The 16,704-nt window shown below is 41.5% G+C and overlaps 1 protein-coding gene across 1 annotated transcript in view; it reads right to left on the bottom strand.

The window, feature by feature from the left end:
- Window positions 1-16,704, bottom strand: part of LOC101166009 (mitogen-activated protein kinase kinase kinase 11) — a 63,048-nt gene that overhangs the window by 28,017 nt on the left and 18,327 nt on the right. Inside the window, exon 2 of the mRNA XM_011487749.3 lies at window positions 4,942-5,122. Within this exon, the coding sequence (XP_011486051.1) occupies window positions 4,942-5,122 (181 nt within the window). The remainder of the gene's footprint in view (window positions 1-4,941; window positions 5,123-16,704) is intronic.

Raw genomic sequence — 16,704 nt, 5'->3', positions numbered from 1 at the left:
TGCCACATGCCGTGACTGTGCAAAAAAGCTTCTCACCAGCTCACCTCACTTCAGTCGACATTTTTAGACGAGCAATGGAGGATGCACGAGAAAGAATCCAGTCCTTTAGCTGTTTTAGAGTTTTTGCTGAATTTATTTTTATTTCCTCCAAACTGCTTGGCTTTTTCTTGCCCTGAATAAACTGGACAAAGACAACATTTGTTCTGCAGACCAGCCACGGCGTTCTGTTAGCGAATATTTGCAAAGCACTTCAACGAGGACTCCATTCATGAAGTTGCCTGTGAAAACCCGCAGCTCCCATCACCACGGAGTGAAACGGCATTTCCATGTGTTTACAGTCACACAAAACTGGGAGAACTCCCACACGGCTGACCAATCAGCAACATCAACGGAGTGACGTCATGTTAATGGGAAAAAGGATTCCAGCGACATTAATCCATAAGAGAAGGCCTAACAAAAAGGGGGGTAAAAAAAAAAAAGCTCTTTTGGGAAAATCTTGTTAAAAGTGGAGGGTTTTTCTGGACAGAGAAACTTCTGACAGTTTTTGATGTAAGAATTTATAATTTGAGTATAATTTATAATTTAAGTTCAAATTTTGCTCGTTTTTTTTAATAGCAAAGATTTTTCTTATGCACATATTTTTGGTATTTATGTTAAAGTCTAAGAATAAATCAATAGTTAAAGAAATCATGTTGCAAACTTGATTGGCTAAAATCAAACGGATTGAGTATTTTGTGGTGCCGCTGAGATATTTCATTTAAAGATCTACTCTGAACAAAATAATGTTTTTGGTGTTTTAATACATTGTGGTGTGTTTCTGGTGACGGCGAACATTTAAACAGGAAAATAGCTTAAATTGAATTTTTAAGTATTTTTTTATTGTCATTCTGCTCATTTGTGGCGTGTTCCGTGCTCCGCCCCACTCCGATGCATCGGACGTCTTTGTTTTAGCGCCCATATTGCTCGCCATTTTTATTACGTCCATTATGTTATTAGGGGGGGGGGGGATGTGAGCGGCTACCGTGCCAACAGCCCAATCCCACAAGTCAGAGGTGAATATCTGATGAACTACTGCTTCTTCTTCTTCTGTGTTTTTTTATTTTTATAGATCAAACAGATGATTAGAGAAGGACTCTAACAGCATCTACGCTACAAGAGCATGTTTGCTTTTTTCCCCCTTCTATAAAACAAGAGATAAAACTGTCAGAAACGATGACACGGTGGCCAAAGGGCAACACAAGTTCTCTCTCAACAGATCTCAGTCACAACCTCAAAACCACAGACCAGAGTCAGGACGCTCCTCACTTTCTGAGTAGTCAATCAAGCACAGACACTTTTCAGATGAAGAGCTGTGGGCGGGCTCCGGTGCGAGCCCTCCTCCTCCAACCACACTGGAGACAATGGGACAGTGTGCCGCACACACGCCACGCAACAATGCACAGAGCCGCCCTTTGAAGGGACGCCATCGCGCGGTCGCAGCCTCACGGCGGCAATCCATCAATTTCACCTCAATCTATTCATCACTGACACCGCCAACCCTTCGTTTTCTCCTAGTGTTTCACTTTAAATGCAGATAAATCAACAGAAAATCATCTTTTTGGAAGAACTGCAGCTACTCAACAAAAGATCCCAGACTCTACCGTCAGTCATTTGTCCAAAAACTACAATTCTATACTTTCCTGTCAGCAGACAAAGTCATTCAACAACCACAGTCAGGTTTTAAAATGTACACACTTACAAACACTTACAATGTGAAATGTGGATTTTTTAAATACATTATTTTAATTTTAATTATTTAATGTATGCCCGGGGGGGGGGGGGGGTGTAATTGACTCTAAAATTTTAAGGAAAGTTTTATGCTTGTTTAATTTAATTGAATTGAGTTTTGCTAAACAAAATATATTTGGGTTTTGAATAGAAATTTGACAAGTGAAATTAGATTTAATCACACATTAAATCGAATTCAATTATCAGGTTGTTGGTCGAAGTCAAATCTACTCAGAAAACCTTCTCAGATCGATTAAAAACCATCTCAACTCAACCCAACCCCAGTGTGTGGGACGGATGGCGTGTGGATTCTTTTATCACAAATCTTCTGCTTCTTTGAGCTTTCGACTATTTGTAAAGCCTGAAAATAGAGGTAAATGTCCAGTGTAAGCTTAGGGAGTTTTGGGGCTAATAAAGTAGTATTTAAACTATACGAAAAGATTTTAGAGCTAGAAATCCACCTCTCCACTAGCTATCCTCCCTTATAAAGCTGGAAATGAAGTGTTGAGTGTGCGTTAGCATTAGCTCTCTGGAGGATGTTTAATTGAGTGTAATTTGGGTTGGAGTGCTCGCCCACGGTTCCTCGCAGCATCAACAGAGACACGCCTTGTGGAGGAGATGGGTGGGGTGCAGAAAAAGGTGAACTTCACTCCTTACAACATGTTCCTGTGAACACCCGCTCAGGAGATCGGTGATGAAGAGATCAAAGGTGAGGTGCCATGAAACCTTTGTGAGAAATGTGGATGACAGTCCTCCATCATTTGCATCACAGCCCCAGGTTTCAGGTCACAGCTGCGTGGATACGGGCTGTCTGAGGGTAAATAGATGGGCAAACCTGTGACCCGCACAAATATCACAGTCATAGACGGCTTGGTGAGTCCGTACATGTTTTCTATGGGCATGGCGACAGGTCGTATAGCGAACACGGGAATAACCCAAGAGGCCGAAGTAGGTGAGACCCAAGCATGCCCCCCTCCACAAAACCTGGCTTTGACGAGTGCAGTTTTTAAGGCATGAAGCACCAGTTGTAGGAAGCCAACACTTGCACCTTACTACTACTGCTCCTACACTTGGCTGTGGATCCTCTGGCTCGTCTCGCGTCCTCATCTGCCCCCCAACTCATCTGGATGAAGCCCATCTGCTGGACCATTTAAACATGTAGTTGTAGAGTTAGATAAGCTAATTCCTGTCTAAGAGTTCTGGAACATCGCCTGTTCGTCCTGGGGGAGGATCCCTCCTTCATGTGGACACCCCTGAGGTTTCTTCTTTTGTTTTTCTGGAATCAGTTTGGTTTTTTTTTTTAGGTGTTTTTCCTTGCCGTAAATGAGGGTCTAAGGGCACAGATGTCCAGCTTAGTTCAGTCTGTGTAGTTAGTTCAGTCTAGAATTTTCCTATTGAATTCTATGTATTCATGATCCTTTTGATATTATGTTTACAATTACCAGTACGAAGCCCATGGAGACGACTGTTGTTGTGATTTTGAAGCTATATAAATTAAACTGAACCTTACTAACGAATAGAGGGCAGCGTAAGGAAACCCTCCGATAATATTAACTGTATGTCAAAAGTCATCGGTTACCACACACACAACAACGGCACGTTCCATTTTCATGAAATCCCTTAATGTGAACTACAAGACACCCTTGGGCTTCACTCCATGTCACCCTCCCAGGGTGTGGACGAGCCAGAAACCCGCAGCAACTGAACGGGTCGACCTCCATGCGGGTAAATGTTAAGTAAGGGTTAATGGCAACCGGTTGCTTCCGCGAGTGAGTTTTTGATAATGAACACCTTAAAGACCATTAACTTGCTTATACCATGGTCACTTAATATAGAATAAATATTCAATCAGTCTTTTGTACTTAATTTTTTTTTTTTTCACAAAAAGAGAACTACTTGTGACGTGGAGCCGCTCCGACTTCCGAACTCGACTCCAGCGGCAAAGGAAACGTATATATATATATATGCTGGTCGTCACGATGGGTTAAATAAAGCATCCAATCAGAGAGAAAGTTCACCTCTTACCCCTTGTTTTTGTCCAGATGATGAAGGCAAAGGTTGTTTTAAAAAAGCCGGTGCAGTGATACAGAAGATATAAGATAGTCTACCGGAACTACTTTTTGGGGTGGTCATCACTTTTTAATGCACACCAATCACCAATCAGAATCGGGTATTCATCCGGACCATAGTACAACACTTTTTAATGCACACCCAGCAGACAATCAGAATTGAGAAAAAAACCCGGACCGTCGTATAATAAGGCTTCAAAATTTTTGATAAAGTGATGTTCAACTGAAAATCTAAAGCGAGAGGATTTAGCATCTGACAATACAACTACCAAACCAAATGCAAGAAAACAAATAAACGGGATATTTATCACGGAATACCTGGTGATGGGAAGTGTATTGCCCTCATTAAGCCCACTTTATAACAAAAATCAGAATCCCCCCTATCGTGTATTCAAACCGAAAATGTGTTCCAGATCATCAGTGGAATTGAACTCCGGTTCACTTTAAGTGAAACAAGTGTGTCCATTCTAAATACCCCCTTATGCTAGTTTCATTGACTTTTCATTGGAGGGGGCTGTTTAGGAGCAGCACAGAAAGTTGACATAAATGCTGCTTCAAATAGAAAAGAGCAGAGAACATCACATATCTGACAGGTAAAACAGCTACAATTAAATGGGGTTTGGGCTTCTCTGCTTTCTTTTGGTTCTATCTTTGTTGGGTGTTTTCTGTGATGCTTCTCCGCCTCCATCTCTCTTAGCCCTTGTGATGTCCTATGGGGTCCAGATGACCCTACCCTTACATCGACGTGTTATTCTTACCATGACAAAGGTGGATAAAGGTGGAAAGATTTCATGTAATCCATGGACACCAGTGAAGATCACAAATTATTGAAGAAAAAAGATTCAGAGCACTGTCTAGTGGGTCCAGATGACCCCACTCCCAATGTTAACGTTAACAAAGGCACGTTAACGTTGAGTCCGTTTAGAATCTGTCATCAAAGGCCCTTTTACACTAAAAAATGGCTTTTATCAAACTTTTGTGCTTTTGTTTTGACAGAAGGTATTTTCAATAAATAAACCGTTTTCCAAAATTGAAAAACGCTAAAGTTTGCAATTGTGTCATTCATGCAAAATATTAGGGATCTCAAAAATCCCTTTGGTCTCACCTCCAGACGTCGCTGCCTTTGGAGAACGTGGACGACTTGATGACTTCAGGGGCCATCCAGGCGTAGGTGCCAGCAGTGCTCATCTTGGTGGTCTTGTGCCACTCTCTGGCCAGGCCAAAGTCGGTGATCTTCAGGGTCAGACCCTCCATACATTCATTCTCTATGGGCTGAGCCAGGAGTACTAGAATGGAGGGAGTAGAAGAAAAGAGAAAACCATCAAAAGTTTGGTCAGGATGAAATCATCATGAAGCAGGGAAGCACAGACATGCCTCGCTTTGGTCCCTTTGTCTGTGTCTACAGAGAGGTTGGACGTCAGAATTCAAATATTCTCACTTCCTTTCTCACTTCCTCCCCTCCTTTGGCCGATGCAATCTCCACAGACAGCTTGGACGTTTTCAAGTTTCTCATCTCACGCTTCACTTCTTCACTTTATTCATGGGAGCAGACATGCTCGGGTATCAATGGGTTTGGCCTCACGTATCAGAGCAGTCATGGACACGACTGTCCCCCCACAATGAAGAGCAACTGAATAGCCACAAGTATGAATGTGTGAACAACATGCAGATGGTTGCATTCATGTGTGCTACAAACTGCAGACAGTAGGGGAAAAAAGAGCATGTTTGATGGTAGACTATAAATATTGCATATATCCTTTTGAAAACTGACAGGAGTGATGGCAAAAGAGTCACCTGAAAAGCAGCAGACAGGCTGTTAGCATCCCAATGACGGGCAGCTAACAGCATCAGCCCCACATGCCGCCCTGCAGCTGCAAAGCTGCATGCATGAAGCCTTCCGCGGTGACAGACCGGTCGCACTTTGCAGTTCCCCCTTTCCGCGCCACCATCTCTTTTCTGAGCAGCTCATTACTGTATGCATCTCATTCATGTGCACAAGAGGTGGAAGTGGATCGACTTCCTGTCGACAGATTTTCAAATGTTGCAGCTGCAACCTGGAAGCCAGGTGAATCAGCGACGGATGAGAGGCTAAGCTAGAAACAGAGACAAGTACATTGGCTGCAGCCTAACAATTGACATAAACAAGTTCTTTTTTTTTTTTTTTTTTTGTATCCAGGCAGTGTTGTGCAATTCTGCACGAGCGAGTTTCTGAGAAAATAAAATATACTTCTGAGGACGTCAGCAGCTGCAGAGAGACTCTGTCACATGTCACAAGATGAGTGGCAGCAGTCTTCCTCTTCTGCTTTGCTGACGGAGAAAGCTCGCCTCACGATATTTGCAGTAACTTTCCAACTCGCTTGGCCCGCCCGCCTTTATTCCCCAACATTATTGGTAAAAATATGAATTTTCTGTGGCGCTAGGGTTGTCACATTAATGAGGCTGATCTCTTTTCCGTGCAAATAAGCCAGTCTTGCTCTGGTTCCCTTTGTCACTTACTCACACGTCCCGTGCTGCACCTCGCAGCCCGGCGGCAGCGCGTTTGACGTCACAAAGGAATGCATCACAAGAGGCTGTTGTTTGCAGCGGTGGAGTGGCTGCAGGACCGGCCTCCTTCAGAAAGGGTTTGTAGGACAAATTATGAGAAGGCATAAAAACACGAGCGGCACAAAACAAAGACTCCACTTCACACCTCATGTCCCATTCACTTTATTTTTCTGTTCACAAAAATAATAAACGATAAAACTGCAAAGATTACCAGCGGCCAAAACAAAAAGTAACGTTTAGAAAATTCCTCGCGGAACCTTTCAGCAGAAAGTCCATGTAGGTCCTGTTTTTGGGTCGAGGAAGAGGGGGGGGTTGATCCTTCGCTCTTCTTCTTTTGTCCCTGTGTCTACCACTGTCTGGTTGAAAACAAGCTGTGGTCACTCACCCCCCACACCCCCTACTTCCAGCAGAAGGCTCACTTGCCGCATTGTGACCCCATTTCTCTGGAAGTGACGTTGGAATCGGCAACTTGGCCACCGGTGGCAAAACTGCCACTGAAACAAAAAGAGCCATTCCTCTGCAAACAAAAGCACAGCTATTTTGGGACGGGGGACGGGGGGGGGGGGGACGGGGGGGGGGGGGGGGGGAGGCCGCATGGGTCCAGACACCAGCAGGGACGGACCACATGGGGGGGAGGCGGCTCTGCTAGAGCTTCACTCACCTCTGTGACGTGAAGGAGCAAGCAGTCCAGCTGAGCATACGCTACGAACACTGGAGCCTTTACATGTAATAATATGTATTCTACGGTGGCCCTGAAGTGCAAATCCCATCAAAAAAAATCACTCGCCGCAAAAACTTTTTAAAGATCACAACAACTATTAAAGAAGCCAACGAATATTTAAAAAAACTTCATGTCAGCCGGTACACATCTGTGTCGTTCATTAACTTCTGATACTCAACGCCATCATCCCTTGAATAATACTATTAGCTCAAAGTTTTTGGTTGTGTGAGAATTCCTTCCCTACTCACTACATAGGCCGTTTGCCGTTTTTTAGTGCTTTACGGATCTACAATTCCAAAATCATCCAGTTCCCTAGAAATGTTCCTGAAGTCTCTGCGAAAAACCAGTGTGCATCGATGCTCACTAGATCGGTGAATATAGACCACAATGCATTGCGTCAGAACAATTTTTATCAAATAAAGAATGTATTTTTTTAATAAACACTCAACTTTTTCCATCTACAGAAGACAGTGGACTCATAGATACTTGTCACAAAACGCTTATATTAATTAGATTTTAACTTTGTGAATTCAAAGACATCATATCCGCCGTGTAAAGTAGTGAGTATGGTGCCTGAATACCTTTTCAAATTCAGGGCACTTTGTAGTGCTGCACTATATAGTTTTTTAGTAGTTAGACACAGCCTTAGTTTTAGTTATGTTACAAGTGGAGACATAAGCTAGTCAAGACTGTCCAGGTAGTAAAAAGTTACTGAAATACTTCTGCATATAGCAAACTTCATCAGTAACTGCCTTTCCATCACACATGTGCAAAACTTTACTTTGCAAATAAACACAAACCAACTCACGCGATAAGTCTTTCAAAAGCACGCTGACAGATGTGAACGATACTTTGTTTTACAGCAGATACATTCTGCCACGACACTAGCGCTCATCATCGTCTATCAAAGGCGACGTCGGCCTCTTCTTCAGGCCGTGGAGCAGCGAGCTCCTTACATGTGGGAGGGGCTTACGGATTAAGCCATTTTGGTAAATAGTGATTAGTACATTTACAGAGGAGCTATGGATCCAACAAGTCCACATGACACATTTAACCTTTGATGAGCTGTGTGATGCTGTGAGAGCCTGGTGGCGCCCGCTGTGCAGCGCCCAAGACCGCCAGTTCCTACCAAGAAGCGCATCGCCATCCAGTTGTTTTCTCAAGTGACTCATTTAATTCCAAAAATGTTTTTCCGTTGCCGTTTTGCAAAATATTTCAATTTCAATACGCATCAAAAACCTCCTCCTCCCAGAGCAAAAACTTTTTTAATAAATGCAAGATTTCCTGAAATTGTGTTTGCATTAAACACATTATTTTTTGTAAATCCAATTTGTGCAATTTCATAGTCAGTGGAAACACTGTTAGAATGTCTGGCTTATGTTCTTCTCAAAAATAAGAAGTTTACATGTTAGAATATTTAAAATAAAAGGAACATATCTTGATCGTGACGTTGTTCCAGCCAAGTGCATTAGAAATCATGGTCATGGGTTTCTTCCTGAATAGTTCAACAGTTCAGGTAGACAAAGTTGAATGTTGGATGTGGATGACAGCACCAACTTCTCACATCGTCATTGAAAACTAATTTTCAGTTTGATTCACCATCCATTAATAATCCTCAAGAGGAATTTAAAAAGGCAGATTAGCTATATGAGGGACACAATACTTCGTACTTTACAGGAACAGGCAGAACAGACAGCTGTAAAACCGGCGAGAGAAGAGCATTTCTTTACCTACACTGGATCCGTTTGTTGCTTCTGTAAAGATGTGGATGTTGAAGTGACTATCAGGAAGAAAACCTTCATTCAATAAAAGATAAAAATGCAGTTTGTAAAGCAAACTATCCAGACTTTGGACAACTTTCCAGACAGCATGTAAATGGTAAAATGGTCAATGGCGTTTGCTTGTACGGCGCTTCCTCTACCTTCCTTGAAGGCCCAAGGTCACAGTCCCATTCACTGGCGTCCACCTATAGCAATCAGAGGCAGGATGGAGTTCAGTGTCTTGCCCAAGGACACCTCGACACATGGGCGGGCAAGGCGGGAATCGAACTGATCAGGGGTTGACTGCCCTACCGCTGCACCACGGCTGCCCTCATTGGCATGTGTTGTATTATTTTTGTCCAGCTAAAATCTGAAGATTAAATGTTAGTTTCTGCTCTGTCTTTGGTTCTGTAAAAAGTTTGCACAAGGTTAACTGAAAGACAGAAAGCCCCACGGTTGGTCCTGTGATGCCTCTGAGCTGGAATGAAGGGGTATCTGGGGGTAGAAGACCACATCAAGGATGAACTATTGCAAAAGTCAGCAGCCACACAAATCGTGGGTCGTCTCAGCATCATATCTCAAACATACATAGCAAATAAACTCAGAAACGGATGGGTCTGCTGTACCTGATCATGCACAGATGGTTTCACAACTCCTGCATGCAACCAAGCACAAAAACAATAGACACTAAAGCGCTTCAGCGGCCTGAGCACACATGCAGCACATTCTTCTTCCACTTCCTGAGCAAAGGGCGAGTGCATCCACAGTTCAGCCCTTGTTTGGCTTTTGCCCTCTTCCCACCGCCATCACACTGACGGCGATCACCGCATTAGTCAGCTGTTTGCCGGTAAGCAAGTGGCAGCTCGCAGACTCCAAATCAGCTACTGACCCACATTAAATACAGCATAACCCTGCACTAAAAGGCTTCACAGTGCGAGGCATGAAACGCTAATTTGGATTCCAATTTACAAGAAACAGAATTATGGGAAAGACTTCTAATCTCTGGGGTTTTGTTTTTACTTTCTTCATGCAGAAAATGTATACAAACCCCAAAGAAATGCTGGTATAGATGTGCAAAATGAGGGTTTGAAACCTGCATCCTTTGCTATCTGGCACATGTTTCTCATTTAGGAGCTTAGACACACACACCTGAACAGAACCTCAGTCTCAGTGACGAGCATCGCAACAAGATCGGTCTTGTCCGGGCAAAGCGTCTCCCTGACAGAGACCGAACTAACAATGTCACCACAATCGCACTGTGACGGGTTGCCGTAGCAACTGGCCTCTGTTTGATATTGTTTGCAAAAAGAAAGGTATCGGTGGCAGACACGCTTCCTCGCCAACAGCGGTTAGATTCAGGTTTGGTGCTGAGCGCTGACTCAGCTGCAGTTAACTTAGTAAAAGCTTCTGACTCAGGGATTTTTTGCATCAGACCTCTGTCCCTGCTTTCTGAGGCAAATGACAGGAATTGACTTTATTTTCAAATTCTCAGTTTAAAAAGAAGAGAATAAATCAGTCTGATGTGCGCCAAATCCCTGGAGCTTCTTGGGTTCAACTGTCTCCAAATTAAAAATATTTTAGTAGATTTTTAACAAAAGATTGTTTATTTCCCTGAAATAATTAATGTTTGCATTTTGTTAAATTCTTCTTAGGAAACAAACCAATTTCTTTTCCCCTAAAACTGGAGAAAGCAGCCTCCTGATGCAGGATATTGGGGCATCTACAGATGAATCCCAGCAGAAGGGCATGGCCATCTTTGTCTTGAAGGACAACCATTTAGCTAAGATTTCTGGTTCTGCTTTAACCCTGTGGATGGCGGCGCTGTAGGTTTGTCTTGAAAATTACAGGACAACTGTTCTGTTTCGAGTTGGGCCACATAACTCGGCCGGTTTCAGAAGTGTGCAACATTCCAACAGGGAGAACCGTTGTTACGGTCCACCCACAACAATTCAGGAAGCCATTTATAAATACAAATGCAAATAGTCACCGATTTGCTGCTTCCCTCACCTTAGTATTTGAAAGACTAAATATAAAATTTGAGGGGAAAAAGATGATGGAAAAAGCCATCTTTTTCGTTGTCTTCCTCTCATGTGTGAATCTTTAAGTGCAAATGCTACAGAAGGCCTGGAGTTTGTCCAAACATGCAAAGCAGGAAGTGTCTAGTACTATGTTTTTAAAACTAGAGGCGGTGTCACTTTTAGGACACACCCACTAGTGTACAGGTGAGCAATACTGTGGCATTTTCCACACAGGTTTCATTGATGTTTTTGCTGCTGTTGTTATTCCACCCTGTAAAGCCTGCAAAGAGAAAGGCAGACAAATAACCACAGAATCAACCTCAAACTCTGCGCTTTAACAGCTGCTGTACATTGTAAGGCTGAAAAATAAATGTAATAATGTTTATTTATTCACACTGTAACAGTAAAATGTGTCCAACACAAGAGGTTATCAGCAGATATATGTTGGTTCACCTGCTGGAGAGGACATGTAAAGACAAAAATGTAAAAAGCAACTGAATTCTTGTAGATGGAGAACAGTCACAAAAACAAAAGTATGAAAGTGTCACAAACTGCATTTGAAGTTGTTCTGTTCATTGATACACTGTTGGGTTGTTGACTGAATCAAAGAGCAGTTTATCGTCCAAAGCTTTCTGCTGGCTGCTCTGTTACATACGCCTAAGGTTGACAGATGTACAATTTAGCCTGTTTGATAATCTGAAGTTAGGAGGACTGGTACGCACTTCTAATCACAGATTATCATTTTGATAAGCCTTCCATACAAACTTTTGTTAGGAATCATTTCAGGAAATATTGTTTAAGACGGATAATTGTATACAAAGTTATTGTAGGCATTGCCTGACATCTAAAGCGTCCAATGTAGGTTTGTCAAGCAGCATTAGTAAGTTTCAGGGGGAAAAAAAAACATTTATTTCACATTGTAGGTACCAGGCCAGTACAATAAATCGCAAATCTATCAATATCGTGATACCAGCCTGTGCAACACGCACATCTCACAAGAGAAAGCGTAAATTGCTATAAATGGTCACGTTACGCGTTTACACACATGCTTAAACAATCTCATAGCAGCTTGAAGTAATTAACAGATTAAATGCAGCCCTTTACACATTTGACTATCAGATGAAGCCCTTAAATCTTAGATGCCCCCTTATGACATTTGGAGTACAAGTAAAGTTCCGTTGACTTGTTTTAAAAAAGCTGTTGCAGTGAAATGGAAATGATTCATTAGCTGTTTTTAGTTTGGATTGCTGTTCATGTATTGAAAGTCAAATCGCAGTATTGATCATTAATGTCCCACATCGCAAGTTTTCCTTATTGTGTAGCCCTAGTAAGTAAAGTATTTATGTTAAAACAGGAGGCACATTTTCCATCCATCTTCTTATCCCGCTTTGTCCTGGTCAGGGTCATGGGGACTCCAGCCCCTACATCAGCTACTTCAAGGCAAAGACGGGACACCCTGCACCGTCTGCACACCCACAATGACGCCTAAAGTACCTAGTGGCTGTGTGTACTTTTTGCACATTTTCCAGGTCTAAAATGTTGGTCGTTCATGATCCTTGCGTGATACAACATGCTGTACTTAATGTGGGTCAGAGTTTCTTGTATTCGTCATTAATCAATGTTCGCAGACAATTATGTTTGTGGTTTAAGGTGCTTCATGTCTGATAACTGTCCAAACATTTCATTTCAATTTCTAAAACTTTTCATTTTGATTTCCAAAACGTTTTATTTTGTTATTATGTTTTTGACTCTCTTTCTTTCTTTTTTTGGAATAGTTATAGTTCTAGGAATTTCATTTTGATTTCTAAAAAGGTAATGTTTTATTTCTTTGGCTTGTTTAACTATTGTGATCTTTATGAGAGGTTGAGTGATTTTTTTGATTTGATTTAACCTTCAGGGCCACCGTAGTTAACAATTTAACACAAATAATGTCACAGTGAAACCTAAATAACACTGGGGTTTTAACATACCGTAAATCATCAACACGACCCCCGAGAACTCTCATATGACGTACACGGCGCACATATCACGTACAAATTACGAAATTGACGCACAAATCACTATTGAATTGCAAATAAACAGCGCAATTATCACACACGGTTCATGTTCTAAGTGTTCTTTGGGTGGTTTATTTGTGCTTCTTCCAGTATAACATGGTTCATTGGTGATACATCTGTGAAAATTTCACTTAAAGACCACAACTGTTAGGACCAATTTTCATTGGTCATGTGCAAAATATACATAGTGGCTGTGTGCCTTAAGAGTCCATTCTAGCCTCATCAATCAACTTATGAAACACGTCAATGGACTGCCTGAAAAAAGCCAAACATGCACAGGAAGAACATTCAAACTCCACGCACAAAGGACCCAACTGGGATTCAAACCCAGGCCTTCTCACTGTGAGACAACAGTGTGTGTCCCTATTTAAGTCATAATCTCATCAAATCCAGAATTCATGAGTTTGTGTTGCTACATTGTGAGTGTACAAACGCTAAAGAGGAGAGGCTTTCGGAGGTATGACAGCGTGCCCAAGGACATGTGAGTAACTGTTAAACATTCAGAGCATGCGATAAGCGAGGCTGCAGCCTTTCTTCCCTCTGCACCTCACTTCATCATCTCCTCTCTGTAGTTCTGCAATAGAACTTTATCTCCATCTCTGCCTGCATTTCAACATTACTCCTCCAGTTTTCTATGGAGGTCAGGCCCAGTATAGGTACAAATATTAGAGACTAGTGACGACAAATAAATAAACTCTGAAAAAAAACTGGAATTAAAAGAACTCATTCCTCTTTTAAATGTACCCGTTCTCCATAAACTGTCTTTTCTATGTTTTGAATGTTTACATTTGTATTGTAAATGTAATTTATTGTTTCCTCCCTTGAAAAAGAGATTCTTAATCTCAATGGGACATTTCCAGGGTAAATAAAGGTTAAATAAAATAAATATAAACTACTCTACATTTTTATGTGTCTTTACCCAAAGCTATACCGAACTATTGCTGAAAAAAAACAACTTTTTGCTAAATTCAGCATTTTTTAAAAGTCACCCCAAAGTATCCAACTTTGGTTTTGATGTCGTCAAAAAGGTCGAGCTAAGCCTGACCCTCTTTAGGCCCCTCCTCTGTCTCTGCTCCCGGCCCCGTCCCTGTAGGCGTGGGGAGAATTCATGCAGGGCGGGGGCTTTCCCCAGGAAGAACGGGAGCTTTGTCCCCTGAGGGACAAGGCCAGAGGCTGACGGGCAATGTGGCAATATCTGAGCAGAGTGGAAGTGAGGGAGAGGGAGGGACGGACGGCAGAGACAGAATCCCAGCAGACACTTTCATGCTGGAGCTGCTTTTCACTCATGAGGACTTTCTTCAGACTTTGCAGACACTCCAGGAGCTGAGGTTACATTAGGGATGCGCCAAACTGCATTTTTGGCCACATCCAATAAGCTGTCAACTTTCAAATACACTTGCCAGTGTCAATGTTTTACAATCCATGTTTCAAATCTATTTTTTAAAACATAATGACACAACTCACACTTTCCTTTTTTAGGAAAACTCACCCCAATGAAAATAATCTTTTTGAAGTTTTTAACATGTTCTTGTGTCATTTTTCTCATGACGGATCACTAATAAATAAAATTAAGCTCAAAATAGCATTTTTGAGTCTTTCTTTATTCAAATCACAGAGAATCAGGAGCAGATGAAAAAGTGCTGCTTGAAAAGGAGTTCATTTGTAACAGGAAAGGGGGAGGTGGGTGGGGTTGCTCTGCACCAAAGGTCCCGCCCACAACTGAGGCTAATTTCTAATGTAGCTCTGCAGAAACTATGTCCCAGAAAACGACACACGTTTTGTTATTTTGGACGGGAAAAAAGCCAAAAGACCACCAGAAAGGGTTTAAAATAGCTCAAAAGATAATTAGAGTGGGTCTTTAGAAAAAACAAAATAAAACATTAGGATGATTAACTACAGAGAACAGTTTGAACCAGTCATCAAAAGGTTGAATCCAGTCAGGCTTTTGCTGACTGTTACCTTCCACACAGGTCAAATTTAAACCACTGCTTCACTAACAAACCGCTAGCTTGAAGTTTTCACTCCATCCTCAGCAGAACCTCCTAAAAACCTTGACTACCATGAGCCGATGTGAGTGCTTCTGCTGGTGGGTAAGAAAAGGGAGCAGAGAGGATTTACAGAGCAAACAAACCCAAGCCATAGACTTGAGGCTTGGGTCATGTGACCAACTTCTTATATCCAAATAAAGCTCATTTTATATCCCAATAACAATATGCAGACTTTAAAGCAATTCTGTTCATAAATTCAACAAATACTTGCAATGTGGTGATATAGTTTGATACCAGACAAAGGTAGAAGGTACTAAATAGTTATTTAATTTAGAACCTTATTCCAAGTATTTCGACATGTCCCATTAAAATCCTGTGAAATAATGTAGTACTACTCCACTTCATAACAGTGTGAGGATGCAGACACACAGTCGTCACTACACGCTGCTTTAAAGAAAGAAATTGGTGAGTTGGAGTCTTTGTTGGCTCCAGGAGCCCGCATAACCCATAACTGACTGTCATCTGGTCCAGATCAGTCTTATATCAAAACCACATCTACGCGACACATCTCTGAGGTTCAAGGTCCTCGGTTTGGGTTTGCTGATCATCCTGATTAGAAATTATTCTGGATAAAAATGCATCCGCTAACATCTTCCTCAATGTTTGAATGTATTGTTGCATGAGGTGCCTTTTGTCGTGAAATAGTCTTTCTATTCGTGTCGTAAACATCAGCCTCATATATAATATATATATTTTCTATCTATGTATTTCAGCAGCCCTGTGACACTGAAAAGGAATCAGAGGGTTTAGAAAATGGATGGATGGAATTGATTTCACCTGTGAGTCCCAGTAGTTGCATTTTCTGCTCAGTTTAAACATTAAACAGTTTTTTTTTCTTTTGAAACAAGGCCCTTCTTCAGTTTAAACCAATTAAAAACCAATTTATAACCAAACAAAGTTGGGCGTGGCAAAGACTTTTCAAAAAACAATAAAAAAAAATTGATCAAATGGACATGAATAATAACTCGAATTGTGAATTTTTCTCTGAAAACTTGAGTGGATTTTGAATTTTGACTGGAATGATTAGCGCTGGTAAGAAAAATCTGCATGTGATCAAAGCTTTAAACCGTGTGTTTGGGCAACATTTGTGTCAATTTGAAAAATCCCAAAGTAAAATGCAGTGATAACAACCTCCTGGTGAGATGAAATATTATGACGTGTTCCTCTGCTTTGGCCGACAGTTGCTACGAGTTGTGGCTCACCATCATGTGATATGGATGTAAAACAACCAAACAGACACCGATGGTAAAAAGGCAAAAAGGTTTTTTCTGCCATCTAAAGTGTTTTAGGATTATCAGGAGAATCACAGAAAACAGAGAAAATGAAGCTCTAAAACATGAGGAAGATTCTCTAATGTAATAAAAACATGTGTCCTCAATAATCCTGTCTACAATTAATGTTTGTTTGAAACAAAAAGACATTTGTTGAGTGGTCTGAATGACAGAAAGAAGAAGACTATTGGGTAGGTGAGCGTCATAAATTGACCTTCAGTTCAAGTCTCTGGAAAAAGTAGTTTAACTGATAAATTCTTAAATCCTGCAACTAAAAATTGGACAAAAACTTGAAAGTATTCTAATACTGACTTTCACGGACATTGTGATTTTTTTTAACTCTTTGAAACCAGAGCTTTAGCTCCCGTGTTTCCACAACTGAAACTCTACAACCGTTTATGCAATTAAAGAAATACCAGCAGATTCTGAAGTGGAGGAAAGCAGCTTTG

Source organism: Oryzias latipes, chromosome 18, assembly GCF_002234675.1.
Source record: "Oryzias latipes chromosome 18, ASM223467v1".
Taxonomy (NCBI): Eukaryota; Metazoa; Chordata; class Actinopteri; order Beloniformes; family Adrianichthyidae; genus Oryzias; species Oryzias latipes.
This window is presented reverse-complemented; position numbering and strand designations above follow the sequence as displayed.